The sequence below is a fragment of the Oncorhynchus kisutch genome, linkage group LG7, assembly GCF_002021735.2.
Source record: "Oncorhynchus kisutch isolate 150728-3 linkage group LG7, Okis_V2, whole genome shotgun sequence".
Taxonomy (NCBI): Eukaryota; Metazoa; Chordata; class Actinopteri; order Salmoniformes; family Salmonidae; genus Oncorhynchus; species Oncorhynchus kisutch.
Genome location: NC_034180.2, coordinates 6,073,797 through 6,087,894, shown reverse-complemented (window position 1 = coordinate 6,087,894; position 14,098 = coordinate 6,073,797). Strand labels below are relative to the sequence as shown.

Below are 14,098 nucleotides of genomic sequence, written 5' to 3'. Positions count from 1 at the left end.
TTATACTGTAGTTACAGAATGACTTAATCATTGTTAAACCCATCATGGTGGACATAAATATAATGTTGTGGGTAAAAATAAGTCAGCTACGATAAGTTAAAAGTCAGACAAACATGACTAAACTATTTTGACGTGTTACAGTAAGTATTTGTTAGTGTGTGGGTATATTTAGCAAGTGTATATTGTGGTTATAAAGTTCTGTTTATGCAGAATAGGGTGAAATCAGATGTGATGTATACTAAAGAGTCTCAATGATCGCCTTAGAAAAATATCATTTTATGTTCATTAAACATAAGTGTTAAATACACCATATGAAAACCACATATACACATCTCAACAAACAATCTGCATGAACTTGATAAATTGTATTCATTAAAAGTGTCTTGGGAAAGCAGTTCAAGGGATGTAATGTAATAGGCATATGTGAACATCATTTAGCCTACACAGTACACATACAATAAGTAGACTTTTTAGGCTTATGTTCTTTATACACTGAGTGTACAAAACATTAAGAACACCTGCTCATTCCATGACAAAGTGACCAAGTGAAAGCTATGTCTTATTGATGTTAAATCCACTTCAATCAGTGTATATGAAGGGGAGGAGACAGGTTAAAGAAGGATTTCTAAGCCTGGGGACAATTGAGAAATGGATTGTGTATGTGTGCCATTCAGAGGGTGAATGGGAAAGACAAAATATGTAAGTGCCATTGAAGGAGGTATGGTAGTAGGTGCCAGGCGCACTGGTTTGTGTCAAGAACTGCAACGCTGCTGCGTTTTTCACGCTCAACAGTTATCCGTGTGTGTATCAATTATGGTCCACCACCTAAAGGACATACAGCCAACTTGATAACTGTCGGAAGCATTAGAGTCAGCATGGGCCAGCATCCCTGTGGAACACTTTCGAGTCCATGTCCGACTAATTGAGGTTGTTTTGAGGGCAAAAGGGGGGGTGCAACTCGATATTAGCAATGTGTTCTTGATGTTTTGTACACTCAGTGTATATCACACAATGTCTGGATACAATATTCTTCCCAGGAATATTCAACAATGAAATCTTTTACTCTCGTTATTCAAAATGCATCTGTGGATCTTTTCTGCTCACAACAATGAAAATGAATCTTTGTCTTTAATGCAGGGTTTGATCTAAACGTAATAAGCTATGGAAGTGGAATAGTTTTTCTGCTAGGGTATCCTGAGGTACCTCCTCTCTGAGAACCTCAGGCAAACAGCCTTTCTCCCATGTGGACCTTCAGGTGCCTCTTCAGGCTGCCAGCCTGGGTGAAGCGCATGTGACACTGGGTACAGCTGTAGGGTTTCTCCCCTGTGTGGACCCTCTGGTGCCTCTTCAGGCTGCCAGCCTCAGCAAAGCGCATATCACATTGGGTACAGCTGAAGGGTTTCACACCTGTGTGGACCCTCTGGTGGATCTCCACCTTCTGGAGGCAGCTGAAGCCTTTGTTACAGAACATGCAGAGGAACCGTTTCTCTTTACTACTGCCTGATGTTGCTCCCCTTCCGTGAGCCTGGGCTGTAGCCCTGTTGTTTGAGTTCAATACCTGATCGAAAAGGATGCCGTGTGAATCGGAAGGCCCCTTCGACGTGGACACTGGGGCACAATCACTGAGCGTGTGTAAAGGGGAGATGCTCGAGACATTTGGATTTGTCTCTAAGCTTTCCCTGTAATCTAAGAAATCTCTGCCTTGTGAGTGTCCTTCTCCTAAGGTAGTCTCATCTGCATTCCATGTAAGAGGAGCGTCGCCCTCCACTTTCACTTCATCTACCGCTATAACCTCTCCTTTCTTATCTAGGCACCCTTCAGAGTATACACTACTACTGTATCGGTTCCAGTCCCCTCTAGAAAGATCAGTCTGTCTCTCTAAACCCAAGGATATGTTGCCTGGGTCCATCTCTGTCGTGTAAAAACAAGACAGATCATCACTGCCAGTGTCTAACGCATCACCATCAGTATTTCCACAGGAATTAACAGTCTTCTGGCTGTGGTGAAATACTGGTAAGTACTCTGAGCCAGGAGCAGGAGGACAGTCCAGTGGCCCCATCCCCAGTCTCTCTGGATCTGATCTGTGGTCAGATCCTGTTTGTAAAAGCCTTTGTGCTACAGTTATGGTCTCAGTGTCTGTCTCGGACTTGAGGACAGCGGCCGGCGTTCCATTGACTGCCGTGATGCTGCGTCGGGTTCTGGGCGGCGTGGTGGTGGGGTCCTCTGTGGCTACAGGGAGCACACCAGTCTGGATGTCTCTGCTTTGCCCTGGGTCCTCTCCCTCAGACCTCTCCAGCTTGACCCCAGGCCCTGCAGCCTCTGCATCTACAGACTGACACAAGAAGAGGAGGTTATTACCGGTACATGATTTGTAAAGGATAACAATGTCGTAGTGAAGTCTCACAAGCTCCCCTATGGCAGATAAATAAGGATGTACATGTAAGGAAGTGAATAGCTGAGGGGAGCCTTTCTGAAATAAACTGCCCACATTTGATATGCTGTTCAAAGTAACATTTTATATGCAACAATTACACTAACCTCGATCACAATAACGTGCTGGGTTGAGGTTCCACTACCCTCATCAACAGTGATTGGTTGGTCATCTCTCCATGTATTGCGTCCTGCTGGCTTCATAAAGCTCCTGTGGCCTCCAGTTTGATGTCCTTCACCTGACAGTGTGATTGGGGGAAAAGAGGTGGTTAGGTTAGCTACTGTCAATGCTCAACAGTATATTGTACACTATTGACTAGGGATGCACGATATATTGGTGAACGTCAACCGGTATTAGCTAAAAATGCGAACATCGGTATTATCCCGATGTCTAGTTTAACGGCGATGTTAAAAGCCGATGTCAAAGCTACCGTGCATACCAATATAACGTAGGTACATGACATAATGACACCACGTTGAGCAGTCATTTGAAAGAGTAATAAAATTTCAGTGAGACAACTCAAAGGCGAAATCCATTAAAGCCAAGATAATGGAATTCATTGCCCTTGACAATCAACCATTCCCTGTCGTGGGCGATGTTGGCTTTCGCCGACTGGTCGAGCACCGGAACACACTACCAAGTACTCTATTTTTCAGATGTTACCGGAGTTACACAGTAATAGTGTCACTGCTATTAGCTTCATAACATGCATACTGTGTAAAGCTGTTTGGGTATTTGCGTGTCAAAAAAGAAAGTAGCACTGTCAAAGCTGTACAAAAAAAAGTCTGCAAACAAGAAAACAACGACCACGAATGATGTGTTTACAATACCGCGTTGGTAATAAAGCATAATTTGTTCGACCGCAACTTCTGGGTTAGCTAGCTGTAGCTTTGTGCTAATACAACTACCCTGAAAACAATGACCAGAAGAAACTGCAGTCATTTTCATTATTCTTAGCAATGATTTAGGAATCCTTGTGAGTAAGTATTAGCTAGGTTGCCACTTGTTGTTCACCTATTGAAATTGAACTTCAGTTTATGAAAATAAATAGCTAGCCAGCTACTTAACCCTGTTACCCAAAGCTAACGTTATAAGCAGCCAGCTAGCTTCATCTGGCAAGTGATGCTCAACCCGGACCGGGTTATGTGTTGTGAAGCTAGCCACAATAAGAATTAAACACAATAGTGAAATTTGCGGTTTGCCTTAAAAAATAAAAGTATGTAATTGACAGTGATGCAAATTAATACAAACAGTAGAATTATGCCATACTTTTATTTTGAAGGATAACCGCAAAGTCCACTATTGTGGCTAATCCTTATTGTGGCTAGCTTCACCTAGATGGGTCCGACCACCATTAATCAAATAAGAACTGTCTTATAAATTAGGGTTATTTTAGATGATGACACCTAGCTATATAAACTCAGCAAAAAAGAAACGTCCCCTTTTCAGGATGTCTTTCAAAGATAATTTGTAAAAATCTAAATAACTTCACAGATCTTCATTGTAAAGGGTTTAAACACTGTTTCCCATGCTTGTTCAATGAACCATAAATAATTAATGAACATGCACCTGTGGAACGGTCATTAAGACACTAACAGCTTACAGAGGGTACGCAATTAAGGTCACAGTTATGAAAACGTAGGACACTAAAGAGGCCTTTCTACTGACTCTGAAAAACACCAAAAGAAAGATGCCCAGGGTCCCTGTTCATCTGCATGAACGTGCCTTAGGCATGCTGCAAGGAGGCATGAGGACTGCAAATGTGGCCAGGGCAATACATTGCAATGTCCGTACTCTGAGACGCCTAAGACAGCGCTACAGGGAGAAAGGACGGACAGCTGATTGTCCTCGCAGTGGCAGGCCACGTGTAACAACACCAGTACAGGATCAGTACATCCGAACATCACACCTGCAGGACAGGTACAGGATGGCAACAACAACTGCCTGAGTTACACCAGGAACGCACAATCTCTACATCAGTGCTCAGACTGTCCGCAATAGGCTGAGAGAGGCTGGACTGAGGGCTTGTAGGCCTGTTGTAAGCCAGATCCTCACCAGACATCACCGGCAACAATGTCGCCTATGTAGACAAACCCAGCGTCGCTGGACCAAACAGGACTGGCAAAAAGTACTCTTCACAGATGAGTCGCGGTTTTGTCTCACCAGAGGTGATGGTCGGATTCGTGTTTATCGTCAAAGGAATGAGCATTACACCTATGCCTGTTGTACACTGGAGCGGGATCGATTTGGAGGTGGAGGGTCCATCATGGTCTGGGGCAGTGTCACAGCATCATTGGACTGAGCTTGTTGTCATTGCAGGCAATCTCAACGCTGTGCATTACAGTGAAGACATCCTCCTCCCTCATGTGGTACCCTTCCTGCAGGCTCATCATGACATGACCCTCCAGCATGACAATGCCACCAGCCATACTGCTCGTTCTATGCGTGATTTCCTGCAAGACAGGAATGTCAGTGTTTTGCCATGGCCATCGAAGAGCCCGGATCTCAATCCCATTGAGCATGTCTCAGACCTGTTGGATCGGAGGGTGAGGGCTTGGGCCATTCCCCCAAGAAATGTCCGGGAACTTTCAGGTGCCTTGGTGGAAGAGTGGGGTAACATCTCACAGCAAGAACTGGGAAATGTGCTGCAGTCCATGAGGAGATGCTCTGCAGTACTTAATGCAGCTGTTGGCCACACCAGATACTGACTGTTACTTTTTATTTTGTTCCCTTTGTTCAGGGACACATTATTCCATTTCTGTTAGTCACATGTCTGTGGAACTTGTTCAGTTTATGTCTCAGTTGTTGAATCTTGTTATGTTCATACAAATATTTACACATGTTAAGTTTGCTGGAAATAAACGCAGTTGACAGTGAGGACGTTTCTTTTTTTGCTGAGTTTAGTTAGCTAGCTAACTATAGCTACTGAAACAGATTGTCATTTTGCTATGTTTGAGCTTGCTAGCTTGTTTATTAATGACCAGCACTGTAGGTGTGTTAGACAACTTTACCAGCATCATAGCATACGTATCGATGAATCGTTGTGACATATGAAATACAAGTGATAGTGTAATAACTACGTAAAAAACGACTGAACATGTTAAATGTGACGTGCAGTCATATTCAGGTCCTGATTGGTCAAATAGTGTTATTTGAAATATCTTTTTTGACTCGCAAAGACCCAAACGGCGTTCCATAGAAATCCTGGTTGAGAATAAAACGACTCAACAAATGAACAACGAAACAGCACAGCAAATAAGTGAAATAAATAGGTTTTGATTATGTTTTACTAGTAATGGGGACATACATAAATGTCAACAAAATAACATTTGAACAGTGTGGTGTGTGTGTAACCTTGATTTAACTAGGCAAGTCAGTTAAGAACAAATTGTTATTTACAATGACGGCCCGGACGACGCTGGGCAAATTGTGCGCCGCCCTATGGGACTCCCAACCACGGCAGGATGTGATATAGCCTGGATTCGAACCAGGGACTGTTGTTACGCCTCTTGCAATGAGATGAAGTATCTTAGACCGCTGTGTCCGTGTGTGTAACTGTTTACCTGTATTAGAATGCTTAAAAGGATGCAAATATTTTAAATATCGGGTTATCTGCATTTATTTTTTTTGTCAAGGAAAATATCATATCTGTATCAGCCAAAAATGTCATATCGGTCATTACTACTATTGACACTGGTCATATCCAAATACCAATACTAGCATACTACATACTTAAATTGTATACTTATTTTGGCGATTTATCTAGTTCAATTCACTCCTCTTTTCTGACTCGAGTGTTTGACAACAGCTGATAATCAGAAAAATTGTTGCGTTGTACCAATATAAACGAATGGCGGGAGTCAATCGCACATTAGATGACGCATTCGGAGTACTCTCTTTTTTTGCATACTATGTAGTACAAAAATATAGGTATACGGAAAGTGTCTAGAATTGGCAGGGATGTAAGATAACACGCATACCTCCTTGATATACTCATTAGAGATTGATTATGTCCCATGCATTATTTTGTTTTCGATGAGTAAATAAATGTACATGCAATAAATAAATAATCTGATTAGATCTGGCTAATTAATCATGGGAATTATTGCAACTTTACAAAAACTGAACAAGACCGAATGCTGGTTAATAACGCCTCTAAGGTCACACATGCGCAGAGAGAAACCGGGCGACAGGCCCTGCAGCCTCCTGCAAAACGTACCTCTTGCCATTCCTCTGTGTCTGTCGAGGATCTTGACACTACTGGGACGACTGGCGAGGACGCGCTCCCGTGCCACCTTCAGTTCCAGTAGCTGTAGTTTCCTCCGCAATGCCCTGTTTTCCTTCTGGCTTTGAGTTATTTCCAAACGAAACACTGCATAGTCGTCGTCTACAAGTTTACAGATATCTGCCACGGCTGCATTCGCTAGCACCTCCATGATGGAGGCTATTTGAGTGTGAAAAATCATACAGGTCGCCATTGTTAGCTAACATTAGCATCTAGATAACGTTACCTAGACAACGTAGATCAACCAAGTCCTGTCTCCAACGTGAATTAAAGACTACCCGAGGTAAAGGTGTGATGCTGTACAGTTAAATTAATCATATTTTGAGTTCCAGAGTGTTAATAAACGTCTAAATAACAACAAAAATGGTAACGTGGAAATTATTCTTGGTCACCGCTCACTTCCGTTTACGCACAGAAGATAAATTATTTGGCGGATCGCAACCGTGAGGTGCATACAACGCCACCTACTGTACTGGAGTGTGGGGCCATTCACGGCCTCCCCTTAGACAAGGTTTAACGGCGGTTGGCATTCAATATGTTGTGTTACTGAAACCTACTAGACTGGAGTACAACTCCATTATACTTTGCTTTAAATTGTTTTTACAAATACCCTACCAACTAACACTAAAATCACAAATTAAAAAATAAACACCACCCTACTCCACTTAAATCTAATTAGTCCTACCTCATGCCAACAATCTGAAAGGATGGAACATCACCACTCAACACACCCAAAAACTCTTCTGATGTCAAGTCTCGCACACCCAAATACCTCTCTGCAGCTGCAACGATCCCTGCTGTACGATAACCATTGCTAAAAAATCCAATCTTACTGAAACATATCCCTTATTGGCCTACCCCTCTGTACTGGTACAGATCTACTACTCACGCCACTCCTCTCAGGATCTCTCCCCTTTGACCTACCTTCCTCTATTTTCTTCACTGCCTCAGCATATGACAACTTCTGCACTACTCTAACCCTGGAAACCTCAACCTGAGTCTCTCGCATGGGACATTTCTGATCTCCAGCCCCATGGGCAACCCTACAATTAACACATACCACTACTTTCCCCAATGCTACACATTCCTTTGTCACATGCCCTTCAGCACACTTCTCACACCTAGGAACCTCCCTCCTACACATTGCTGCCACATGCCCATAAGCTTGACACACATAACAACGTAATGTATTTGGCACAAAAGCTCATACAGGATAACTTATATATCCTAAAATCAAGACTCAACTTCAAACACACAATGACTCTTTGTTTCCGCACTCTCACCACCCTGTCTGCGTCGCTTCACCACACCTACCACCTCAGATACTTCACCCTCATTCTCTTCATCTCACTCTCATTACACTTTCTTCCATTCTTCTTTAACAAACCATCTCCCTTTTTTCCGCCATTATTAACCGACTCAAGCTCACCATCTTCCTTCCTCTCTCAGACCTCCTCTGCCTCTCTTTTTCCCCTCCATTCCTCCTCCATATTGCAAGTAAATGTCTCCTTGTGATAATACTGTACTGCTCCTGACATACATCTTGTTCTAGCTTTCTAAAGGGACGTCATAAAACCAGCTGTTACAATCTCTGTACAATCAGCGCTCAACAGTGCATCCCACTTATAAAGCAGCTGCTTCGTCTTGATGTTAATCTTCATCAAAATCTACCGAAACACTTTTCAATTTCAAACAAGTGCTCTCTTCCAACCACCATCCCCATCTCTGCAAAAGCTCTCCCCAAAATGTTACATCCGTTGGTCACGGCCTCCGCTATTCATGTATTCCTCTTATCTAGCTCCGTGTTTCCAACTACTGTTTTGGAGTGCGAGTTCATTACATATCGTTGAAAAATTGCCATACTAATCCAACACCCATTAAAAAAATTCATCACCATTCCACTAGCTACTTGACCCCCATCTGATCCTACACCAGGCTGGGAGGATGGGACACTATTCAATTCAATGGGCTTTATTGGCATGGGAAACATGTTTACATTGCCAAAGCAAGTGAAATGGATAAACAAAAGTGAAATAAACAATAAAAAGTGAACAGTAAATGTTACAATAACACAAGTTCCAAAAGAATAAAGACATTTCAAATGTCATATGTCTATATACAGTGTTGTAACGATGTTTAACTAGTTACAATAAAAAAGGGAAAATAAACTAATCTGGGTTGTATTTACAATGATGTTTGTTTTTCACTGGTTGCCCTTTTCTTTTGGCAACAGGTCACAAATATTGTTGCTGTGATTGCACACTGGTATGTCACCCAATAGATATGGGAGTTTCTAAAAATTTGATTTGGTTTTCAAATTCTTTGTGGGTCTGTGTAATCTGAGGGAAATATGTGTCTCTAATATGGTCATACATTTGGCAGAAGGTTAGGAAATGCAACTTAGTTTTCACCTCATTTTGTAGGCAGTGTGCACATAGCCTGTCTTCTCCTGAGAGCCAGGTCTGCCTATGGCGACCTCTCAATAGCAAAGCTATACTCACTGAGTCTGTACATAGTCAAAGCTTTCCTTATTTTTGGGTCAGTACAGCGGTCAGATATTCTGCCAATGTGTTCTCTCTGTTTCGTGCCAAATAGCATTCTAGTTTGCTCTGTTTTTTTTGTTAATTCTTTCCCATGTGTCAAGTAATTATCTTTTTCTTGTCTCATGATTTGGTTGGGTATAATTGTGTTGCTGTCCTGGGGCTCTGTGGGGTCTGTTTGTGAACAGAGCCCCAGGACCAGCTTGGTTTGGGGACTCTTCTCCAGGTTCATCTCTCTGTAGGTGATGACTTTGTTATGGAAGATTTGGGAATCACTTCCTTTTAAGTGGTTGTAGAAATTAACAGTTATTTTCTTGATTTTGATCATTAGCGGGTATCGGCCTAATTCTGCTCTGCATGCATTATTTGGTGTTTTACATTGTATGCAGAGGATATTTTTTCAGAATTCTGCATGCAGAGTCTCAATTTGGTGTTTGTCCCATTTCGTGAATTATTGGTTGGTGAGCGGAAACCAGACCTCACAACCATAAAGGCCAATGGGTTCGATAACTGATTCAAGTATTTGAATGGCCGCTTCATTAAATAGTTCCCTGCAAAACACCAGTCTCAACTTCAACAGTGAAGAGGTGACCCCGGGATGCTGGCCTTCTAGGCAGAGTTCCCTGTCCAGTGTCTGTGTTATTTTGCCCATCTTAATCTTTTTTTTATTGGCCAGTTTGAGATAGGGCTTTTTCTTTGTAACTCTGCCTAGAAGGCCAGCATCCCGGAGCCTCTTCACTGTTGACGTTGAGACTGGCATTCTGTGGGTACTATGTAATGAAGCTGCCAGTTGAGGACTTGTGAGGCATCTGTTTCTCAAACTAGACACTCTAATGTACTTGTCCTCTTGCTCAGTTGTGCACCGGGGCCTCCCACTCTTTCTATTCTGGTTAGGGCCAGTTTGCACTGTTCTGTGCAGGGAGCAGTACACAGCGTTGTACGAGATCTTCAGTTTCTTGGCAATTTCTCGCATGGAATAGCCTTCATTTTTCAGAACTAAAATAGACTGACGAGTTTCAGAAGAAAGATCTTTGTTTCTGGCCATTTTGAGCCTGTAATCAAACCCACAAATGCAGATGCTCCAGATAGTAAACTAGTCTAAAGAAGGCCAGTTTTATTGCTTCTTTAATCAGCAAAATAGTTTTCAGCTGTGCTACCATAATTGCAAAAGGGTTTTCTAATGATCAATTAGCCTTTTAAAATAATCAACTTGGATTAGCTAACACAGCGTGCTATTGGAACACAGGAGTGATGGTTGCTGATAAGGGCCTCTGTATGCCTATGTAGATATTCCATTAACAATCTGCCGTTTCCAGCTACAATAGTATTTTATAACATTATCAATGTCTACACTGTATTTCTGATCAATTTGGATTTATTTTAATGGACAAAAATTGCTTTTCTTTCAAAAACAAGGACATTTCTAAGTGACCCCACACTTTGAACAGTAGTGTATGTTTCTATATACATCACCACCTAATGTACTGGAGTACGGGACCTACATATAGGTAGGTTGTTGTTGTTGGCCAATCATAAGTAATCAAAGCTGCAATAGGCTACAGTCATAGAGCCTCTGTCTGGCAAAAGTTAAAATATCTAAATCAATGGAAGATGGAATTAAAATGATGGAATTAAACGTTAAAGAAGAAGGATAGGCTACAACGACCAAGAGCCAACAGGTAGGTTGCTTCTTAATATTCTGAATTGAGTTATTTGTAATTGTAGGATGAGAAAGCACGCACTGGAGCCTCAATTAGCCTAGCTAGCTAGCTTAACTAGCTTCTCCCAGTTTGATGCAGTCAAGACAGGTATTACGTAATCATATTTGATGATAAATAACCTAGCTATAATGCCACGTTCAAAACAACTAGGAACTTGGAAATCAGAGACTTCCGACTTCAGTGTGTTCAAGACAACTGGGAACTCTGAAAGAAAACTATCTCCGACTGGGAAAAATAGTTTTCGAACTCGGGCCTCTTTCAATAGCTCCAACTTTCTGACCTGAAGATCACTGACGTCATGACTTGACCACGTATTTTTCAGAGTTCTCAGTTGTCCTGAACGCACCTTTAGCGCAAGTCGGCTTGGTTGCCATCTCTCCATCCCTGCTCCCAATGTCACTTGCCCACAGTAATTTCCCCTCTCGAGCGGCACCTCTCTCTCCCTTCTCGCACGCTTTATCAGTCGGTTAATAAAGTAGCATAAAAATAAATACATATCGGCTGCTTCCCTCACTCAGATTGGACCGGGTCAGGATCCGAGCAGTTCCGAATGGGGTTAGTTGTCCTTGGGTCAGTTTGGAACGGGTTTTAAAACATGTATTATTAAAAAAAATGAATGTATAAATATGGATCCAGGTGGGAAAGCCCCAGGTCCATTTTGGGACGGGTCCAACACAAGTGTTCCCTACCAAGTGTTCCCTCCCTACCAGACTGGGCACACATTGGATGAATCAACGTAATTTCAATGGAATTACGTTGAACCGACATCTGTGCCCAGTGGGATGCTACTATATTATCTTAAAGAGCGACTGCCTTTAAAAAGCAACGGATCCCTTTGAAAAACGGCCTATGTGGCATCTATATTAATCAGAAACAGTTATTCTAGTGTCAAAATTGACTACAAAGTGTAAATATGATAATTTTGGTGACAAAGTCAGTCTTGACTAAAACGGAGTTTGGAACATCCATTTGTCACAAGGGGTGAACTGACCTACAGCTCCGACTTTGTTTACATACTACAACACTTGCGCTTTTTTTAACTTGTGAAATACTGCACCAAACACTTTAGTGAGACGTAAAATTGCGCAACCAAAAACGTCCAAAAATATTACAGATTTATTGAGTTATCTTCGATTATTTTGGGAGATTTTGAGGAAGTGAAATCGGCTTCGTTGTCTACAGTGTCTCATGGGGGACAAACGTTAAGAAAATGCGGAATCGGTCAATAAACACATTTCTAAGACTGAAATCAAATTTTTCTAATGAGCAGCAGAAAAACACTTGCCAATCGGCGTTTTGAGTCGCTTTTAAACTAAACATGGATGTATAATAAAATAAAGTACAAACCTCACTGCTCCCATCCACTCACCCAAAATACCACCCAATCCCCATCCAACCTCTATGACCCTATACATTTTTTTTCAATATTCCTTTCTATGTCAGAAATTCACTAAATAATACATGTTCAACCGTTTCCTCTACCATTCACACATTCCAGTACCATGTTCTCCTATCAATTTCAAAGAAGAATTCAAGCCTGTATGCCCTAATCTCATCCTACACAACATAACTTCCTCCCTTCTGTTCCCATTACATTATACTATATCCTGTACAGAAGAAGCAGGGGTAGCATTGCTTTGCTTATACCATGCTTGCTTTTCTTCACTTTGAGTTGCTCTGCCTTGCATGCAACCTCAATGACGCCCCATTTACTTTGTGATTTATTTCATTACGGCGTACGTCATCTTCATGGAGTCTTGCACTGCTACTGGACGGACCTGTGTAGTGTTAGTTACTAAAGATGGAGAAGAGCCTGCCTCTCGTCAGTGATCGCATTTATTTTGGGAGATTGTAAATGTCACATTTTGTTTCAGGTGATAATAAAACATTTTTTGTTTAGTTATTTTTCCTCAACTTCTTAGGGCTCTCAAATCCTGACGGCCAGCCTTAACTATTCATGTAAAGCTTGGTAATGCGAGACACGCTGTAAGAGCTTTCATCTCCAAACCACTGCAATGTAAGAATTGTCATGGATTTGGCCAAGTTTCAAGTGTGTACAGACGAACAGAGTATACCGAAGAACGTTGTGTACAAGGATGACGTTGATGCAATTGTGGTGGCAGGATGCACATTAAATTGTGTGATCGCCAATATACCATAGAAGACGATACAGTAAACCTAGGCTATAATAAGGACCGTTTAATATTTAACTTACTGAGGTGATGTAGATTATAAAGTCGTTCTATACATACCTACTCTATTCTTGCTAACACACTGTTCTTAATAAATAAATATGCTCTCAGCTTGAAAAATACTAATCATAATACTGATGTGTAATGTAATAAACAGTACCGTAATTCAAAGAACAGCGCGCAATCCTTTTCATTTAACCACACCCTTTGAGCAATGACGCCAACCAAAAATAATTTATCTTCAGTGCGTAACCGGAAGTGAACGTTGACCAAGAACAATTTACACGTTAGCATTGTTGTTATTTAGACGTTTATTAACACATTGGAACTCAAAATATGACTCATTTAACGGCACAACATCACATACTTCAGGTAGTCTTTAATTCACGTTAGAGATAGGACTTGGTTGATAGACGTTATCTAAGTAACGTTAGCTAACAATGGTTTTTCACACTCAAATAGCCTCCATCATGGAGGTTCTAGCGAATGCAGCTGTGGCAGAGATCTGTAAAGTCGTAGACGACGACTATGCAGTGTTTCGTTTGGAAATAACTCAAAACCAGAAAGAAAACAGGACATTGCGGAGGAAACTACAGCTATTGGAACTGAAGGTGGTACGGGAGCGCGCAGAGAGGACAATTAGAGAGCGCGTCCGCGCCAGTCGTCCCAGTAGTGTCAAGAACCTCGACCAATACAGAGGAATGGCAAGAGGTACATTTTGCAGAAGGCCGAGACTGTGGGGTCAGTCGGCCAGTTTCCCCTCTGTGCATGTGTTCAGATGTGTTACCTAGAATTGGGTCTTGGTCAGTTTTTGGATAGTATGCAATACAGGGCCGGTCGTAGATTTTTGGTGGCCCTAAACAAACAAAACAAGTTTTAGAATGAGGGTTTGTTACACATTTTGCCATTACTTGTGCCATGTTAATATC

The 14,098-nt window shown here is 41.8% G+C and overlaps 2 protein-coding genes across 2 annotated transcripts in view; one reads left to right on the top strand and one right to left on the bottom strand.

Annotated features, from left to right (window-relative positions):
- Nucleotides 1–255: 255 nt before the first annotated feature.
- LOC109894042 (zinc finger and BTB domain-containing protein 18-like) lies at nucleotides 256–7,522 on the bottom strand. The gene is made up of 3 exons (XM_020487258.2): nucleotides 6,651–7,522; nucleotides 2,539–2,669; nucleotides 256–2,332 (listed from the first exon to the last, which is right to left on the bottom strand). The coding sequence occupies exons 1-3, from the start codon at nucleotides 6,907–6,909 to the stop codon at nucleotides 1,220–1,222; spliced, it is 1,503 nt and encodes a 500-aa protein (XP_020342847.2). The 5' UTR covers nucleotides 6,910–7,522; the 3' UTR covers nucleotides 256–1,219.
- A 6,065-nt stretch (nucleotides 7,523–13,587) lies between these two features.
- Nucleotides 13,588–14,098, top strand: part of LOC109894049 (zinc finger protein 768-like) — a 47,092-nt gene continuing 46,581 nt past the window's right edge. The window contains exon 1 of the mRNA XM_031828156.1: nucleotides 13,588–13,880. Coding sequence (XP_031684016.1) covers nucleotides 13,610–13,880 — 271 coding nt within the window. The 5' untranslated portion in view covers nucleotides 13,588–13,609. The remainder of the gene's footprint in view (nucleotides 13,881–14,098) is intronic.